The sequence below is a fragment of the Microtus pennsylvanicus genome, chromosome 1 (genome assembly GCF_037038515.1).
Source record: "Microtus pennsylvanicus isolate mMicPen1 chromosome 1, mMicPen1.hap1, whole genome shotgun sequence".
Taxonomy (NCBI): Eukaryota; Metazoa; Chordata; class Mammalia; order Rodentia; family Cricetidae; genus Microtus; species Microtus pennsylvanicus.
Genome location: NC_134579.1, coordinates 92,419,930 through 92,426,484, shown reverse-complemented (window position 1 = coordinate 92,426,484; position 6,555 = coordinate 92,419,930). Strand labels below are relative to the sequence as shown.

General features: G+C 46.9%; 1 protein-coding gene across 2 annotated transcripts in view; it reads left to right on the top strand.

Annotated features, from left to right (window-relative positions):
• The first annotated feature begins 2,481 nt into the window (after positions 1–2,481).
• Positions 2,482–6,555, top strand: part of Lmtk2 (lemur tyrosine kinase 2) — a 91,840-nt gene continuing 87,766 nt past the window's right edge. The window contains exon 1 of one of the 2 annotated variants that reach the window (XM_075973491.1): positions 2,482–2,887. In XM_075973491.1, the coding sequence (XP_075829606.1) occupies positions 2,785–2,887 (103 nt within the window). In that variant the 5' untranslated portion in view covers positions 2,482–2,784. The remainder of the gene's footprint in view (positions 2,888–6,555) is intronic. The other variant, XM_075973501.1, reaches the window with a different exon arrangement.

Here is a 6,555-nt window from a genome sequence, read left to right as displayed (position 1 = left end):
CAGAGCATCCAATGCCCTTTTCTGGCCTCTGAGGGCACAGTGCAAATATATATGTATGTATACACACACACACACACACACACACACACACACACACAGAGACATACAAGCAGGCAAAACACCTATATACACAGAATAATTTTTCTTTCTTTTCGCTTTTCTTTCTTTTTTGGAAGAAAGGCTGTATTTAATTACTGACCCACAAGGTTCGTAAAGATTCAGCCAACGACTTTCAACAGGACCCTCCTGGACGTCCCATATGACCCAGCCTGAACTCTGCCAACCTTTAGGGTACCCACGAGGTACCAGATCTCCATAGCTGCAACACACCCTGTACTAAACAGACTTCCTATCTTTCACAGCACGCAAGCCTCCACCAGTTCTAGCTGGCAGGACACACAGTGCCAGGAGGGTCTTCTGAAAGATGACTTGGCATGGAGAAGGCTGTAGACAAGCGCAAACAGTTACAGAAACACTGAACTATTATTGATTCTGATCTGAGGGAATCTAATCCTAAATTAGGCTAAACACTGGCTTTTTTTTTCCGCTCCTGAAGAAACTTCACCAATTCAACAGGCCTTTATTTGTCTTGTAAAATCTCTAACTAGAAGTCTTCAAGGCAAGTGCTGGGCAAAGGTAGAAACCATGAGGTGGGAGCCGGGGTAAAGGTTTCCATTAGATAGCCTCTGAGGAATGTGAACCTTAGCCCATGCGAGGGAAAAACAGTTGTGTGTTTGTGTGTGTTTCAACTTTGGGGCTTACTCAAATAATAACAAAACCTGCTTTGTGATCATATAATGACACGTTGTTGGGGTGCATCTTAATTATGATTAATCACCAGGAGGATTAGATGAGGCAGGGCTTTCCCCAGGCCAGTTCTGCTCCTCACAGAGTCTCTTGTCAGGTTGTAGCATGAATTCCCATCTTCCTTTGAATGCAGCGGCTGAGCTTCCTGATGGACCACAAAGCACAACAGGGCAATTATGCCTCCTCTCCAGACCTTTGTCTTCTTTCTCTTTCCCACAGAAAGACCAGCAGAAAGTGGCGGCCGAGCTGGGAGCGCCACACAGCAGCTGCTTGTTTCCTCAGGTGCTTAGTGTGGCTCGCCTCAATCATCATCAGCAAGTGTTCCCCAGACATCCTGTGTTCTGTGCTGAGTTAGCACCACGGACAGCTGGTAGCTCCAGGGAGTCTGCAGAATTGGGGGGGGGGGAGCTCTATCTTTGCCTGCTGCTGACGTCCTCTCTGATAAGATGCGATAAGATGCAAATCAGTTCCTCTCCCTCACACACTGGACCATCAGTCAGAGACGAGGGTCTCCCCACCCCCAACAAAGTGACCTCAGACCTGTTTAACTGAAAATACTTTCTCCATGCCTTTTGTGTTTGCATGAGAATTCATGTATGTGTGTGCACCTTTGTTTCTTTCTGTATATGTATGGAGGACAGAAGACAACCTTGGGTGTCATTCCCCTTTTTCTTGAGGTAGGGTCTCTTCTTGGCCTGGAACTTGCCTAGCAGGCTTGTTAGGCTTGACAGCAAACCCCAATGATCCATCTTGTTATGCCTCCCCAGCAAGCACACGCCACCAAGGCAGGGTTTTTCTTTAGTGATGTTCTGGGGATCAAATTTAGGTCCTCATGCTAGCAAGGCAAACAATCTCTCTAGCTGTCTTCTTCCCCACCTGGAAGTTGCTCCCCTCTCCGCCCCCCAGCACCAATATCTAGCACAATTCCTTTAGAAGACACCTACTTCAGGCTAAGAGAGGTGACTGTCTTCAAGGGGCTGACAGCCACAGAACAATAAACATGGCTTTTGGTCCAGGGTCGGGTTAGGCGGGGCCATAGATATTCAATTGTTTGGGGGATTGGTGTGAAGCCCTCACGGACGAAGTCACGTTCCAGGTGTGTCTTGCCGAATGAAAGGGAGTGTATCTGCCAGGGAACAAGAGGGGACAGGAAGGGCTGTCTTGGCAGAGGGGCCAGCTTGAGCTTACTAGCTACGTCACTGGGTGATGAAGTCAGAAACATTCTGTTCTTGTTTAGTTGAATTTTAAAACGTTCAAAGCTCCTCGAAAGCTGATAGGATGCGAGAATCAACCTAAGGTGAAGAGGCTAGGAAAGTTCTGCCTAGTAAAATTGAAGGAGGCAAAACCGGTCTATGTTTTGGGTGATAAAATGCTGAGAACCACGTTGATAAAAATAAGCAAAGAAAAAAAAAGAAAAGTAAGAAAAATAGAGCAAAAAAGTCCCATATTAAATTATAAGTGGATTTTTATGGTCTTCTTTATGGCGTCCTATAATTTAAATTTTAAAGTAATTGTCGGGGTTACCTGCTGCCCACGCCGCAGTCCTCGGTCTGCAGGGGGCGCAGCGATCTCTCCCTCGCCTCCTCCGGCTGAGGGGGCGGAGCCTCTGAAGCCAGCATGGATTGACGATTGGCTGACCCAAGTGTCGATCACGGCGCCCCGCCTCCGCCCTACGTCACATGACGCAGCCCATCATGGCGGCGGGAGCGCGGCTGCTTGGGCCCGCGGCTCTGCAGGGTGGCTGCCGTTGCTGCTATTGAGGGGCGGCGGCGGCGCAGACGGGCGGGAAGGATGATGATGGTTCCGCGGCCAGAGCGGCAGATGCAGACCGGGAACGAGGTTGACGTTTGGCTGAAGAGACGTGTGTCCCGAAGCAGCCGGCGCCAGTGTCGCTGAGGCAGCGCGGAGGACTGACTGACCGACTGACTGAAGACGGCGACCCGAGAGCCGGCCCCAGGGGACCGCGCGGTTTACGAGATGCCGGGGCCGCCGGTGTCCTCGCCGCCGCCGGTGCTGCTGCTGCTGCTGCTCCTGGCCGTCGGCAGTGCCCGGGCCGCGCCACTTCCGCAAACAGGTGCAGGTGAGCGGGGCCGGGGGCTGCGGGGCCGCTGCGTCTTGCGGGGCTGCGGCGGGGACGGCGGGCCTGCGGGGTTTGGCCGCCTCTGCGATGGATCGGAGGCCTGCCGAGGGCAGGAGGCCGCGGGAAACGAGCGATCCTAGGGAGATTTCTTGCCGCAGGGGCGTGGGATGGGGGGCGGGGGCGCGGCGACACAGTGGGGGGGGGGGGAAGACGACGGAGAGGGGTGGCAGCGGCGGATTCCCCCACATCCCTTGGGGACTCTTTTCCCCACTCTAGACTTGTTGCCTCAAGGACCCTCAAGCTTCTGTCCTCGACACTTCTTCCTTTTTTTCCAGATGTCACCTGCCTGTTGTGGCTTTTCTCGCCTCTAATAATAAGAACCCTTTCTTATCTCCTGTCATTCCTTAAATGAAACCAATGACTCGGGGAAGCTGTGTGGACTTTCCTTGACTCCTGAAACTTGTTTTAAAGTTGTAAATTGATTTTAGATGCTGTGGTTGTTGGTTTATTTATTTATTTGTTATTCGGAATGACTCTCTGGGGATGTGAAGGGAATGACGATACATATTTTTGCTTTAGGAAACCAGTGATCGGAGTAACAGCTTTTGAGTAACTATTGACAAATTGGCCTGAGGGTAATTGAAATTTCTATTTTAGTGGCATCAGTGAGTGATTCTCTTTTCCAGTCCTCAGCTCTTCCATATTTTCTGCATATAGTTTTGATTTGGAGTTTATTTATTTTTTTTTTTAAAAAAAACTTCAGCCAAAGAAAACATCTCAGAAAATTTAAGGGGAAAAAGATCTAGACTAACTTCCCATCATTACTGCTTATCTTTTTAGTGAAGGGGGATATACTGGAATCTCAAAGAACTTTAGAGGTTGGAAGATACTGTAGAGAGAATCTAGTCCAATTTCTTCATCTTTTGCTTTGAGGAGACTGGAACCCTGGTGATCAAAAGAGATATTCAAGGTGACACAGCCAAACCCAGGTCTGAGTTTCACCTTGTTGTGTGATCTCCCCTCTCCAGCCCCCCCTCCCCCATCTCTTCCCATCTTGTAACTGTCTGTGGAATGCATCTCAGGTCAGGAGTTATTTTGGAATAATAGTGAATGCAGAACTGCCTGTAGACAGTACAGGTGTTTCAAACAAATCTACGATGAAAGAGATGTAGTGGTTTCCAGAACCATACCAGGTTATATGCCATTGAGTGCCCTTCAGTTGAGCCTTAAGTGATGTCATTATACTATATAGTGTATTGCTGTGTTTCCGCTGTCGCCTTAGAATCAAATCTTTTTGGTGACTTCTCTGTTCTGATCCAACGGATAAGGTAACTGAATGTCATCAGAAGTAGATAGTCAGCCAGGATGGGTGCTACAGAAAATACCAGGGAAGTTGGGAAAGATTAATGGGAAGGTAGTGATGTTGCTATGTAAAGATATTGACATTTAAATAGAAAATTAACACTAGAGTAGCATACTGGATAGAGTGTATGCCAAGGGGATTCCAGAAGCTTCCAAAAGATTTTGTGCCTATCATTTTTTATGCATTTTGACAAATTGTGTGTGTGTGTGTGTGTGTGTGAGTGAGAAGTGAGAAGTGTGTTTGTTTGCCTTTCTTCTGTGCCTTTTATTCTATTCTCAAATTTTATACTGGAATTTCAGAGAGCTGAGTTTTGTTGAGGTCTTGTAAAACAAAGCAACCGGAAAAAAATTATGAACTCATGAATAGAAATAAACAGCTTTTGACATAAATAAAACCCAGGTGATTTGTATTAACTTTTGCAGATTTTTCTTTCATATTTTGAATCTTGGAGGTTAGCTATATAGCTTTAAATGTGTGGCAAGGGATTAGCAGGTATCTGAAGCTTAACTGTGTGGAAATGATGTATTATATGTCAGACATATATTTGTGGGATTGTTCCTCCATCTAGGTAGCTTATTGATGTTACAACTGGGATAGGTTTTTTTTCCTCCTATCTCTCTCTCTCTCTCTCTCTCTCTCTCTCTCTCTCTCTCTCTCTCTCTCTCTTCCTGTACTAGGGAGTGAACCCAGGGTCTCACACATGCTGTATACTCCACCATGAGATTCTTTGATCATGTAAAGTAACTTTTGCATTAATCCCATTTAGTGAGCTCACTAGTTACAAAAGAAGACTCTGCCTTTGACATCCATGGTAGATAAGATAGCAGCTATGTGTTGAAAACATAACTGGGGAGTCTGATGATCTAGGGACCTGTACAAGACAAGGCTAGCCTTCCTCAGTAAGGGTACGCCCGTGACAGAACCCTCCAGTTCCTTGCTTTTATTCTTTGAAAAGGTCAGACTGTTTACTGGTGCCTTGGAGCAAGCACCATTCTCAGAAAAAGGTTGGATGTGCCTTGCTGGGGGGATATATTTGAATCAGGTATAGTGGTGCATCCGTGTAATCTGAGCACTCAGGAGGCAGAGGTAGGAGGGTCGATGCAAGGATCAGGGCCAACCAAGTAGGCTACAAAGTGAGTTCAAGGCCAGCCAAGGCTGACTTTTTTTTTTTTTTTCGAGACAGGGTTTCTCCGTAGCTTTTTGGTTCCTGCCTGGAACTAGCTCTTGTAGACCAGGCTGGCCTCGAACTCACAGAGATCTGCCTGCCTCTGTCTTCAGAGTGCTGGGATTAAAGGTGTGCGCCACCACCACCCGGCTCCCTGACTCTGTCTTAAAAAGACCAACCTACCTGGGGTACAGAGGCACCTGCGGGCAAACACCCACAGGTAAATAAATAAACAACAAACAAATATAAAGGGAAGGCTGAACTTTTAAGTCACAGCTCCCTTGTTCCCCCTTGCAAAGGCTAAAACGTTGTGTGTTTGTTATTATTGCTGTTTGGTCTGTTTGTTGTTTATTTATTTACCTGTGGGTGTTTGCCTGCAGGTGCGTCTGTACCCCAGGTGGGTATTCAGTCGCTGAGACGGTCAAAAGGTGTCAGGACTTCTGGAACTGTAGTCATAGATGATTGTGAACAGGTGTTAGGAATTGAACCCAGGTCCTCTGAAGAACATCCTGTGCTCATAACTGCTGACCCATCTCTCCATCTCAAGTCCAGCCCTTTATTTCTTGAATTAACTTTTTATGTTATTATAAGAAAAGTAATGGACTTTGCTGGGCGGTGGTGGCGTACACCTTTAATCCCAGCTCTTGGGGAGGGTGAGGCAGGCTGGGGCAGAGGCAGGTGGATTTCTGAGTTCGAGGCCAGCCTGGCCAACAAGAGCTAGTTCCAAGATAGGCTCCAAACTTGCAGAAAAACCCTGTCTTGAAAAACAAAAAAAACAAAACAAAACAGCAACAACAAAAGGAATGGACTTCATTAGGGCATCTTCCTTTATATATAAACTTTAAAATTGAAATTGACTTACAAAAAAGATGTCTTTGTTATTCAGAATCATTCTCAGGATTGGAAGTTGGAAGGTTCTTGGCTCACAGTAAAACTATGTAAATATGTGGGTTGCCTTGTTCGCAGAAGATTTTTCTTTTATTTTTTGAGGCAGAGTCTTGCTGGTTAGCAAAGGCTGTCCATCAAATCTGGATCCTCCTACCTCAGCCCCTGGAGTGAGTGCAGAGATGACCAGTGCTTGGCTTTTCCTGGTGCTTGGTGACACGGAGGCATTTTGTTGCCCCCGTTGAATTTTATTGT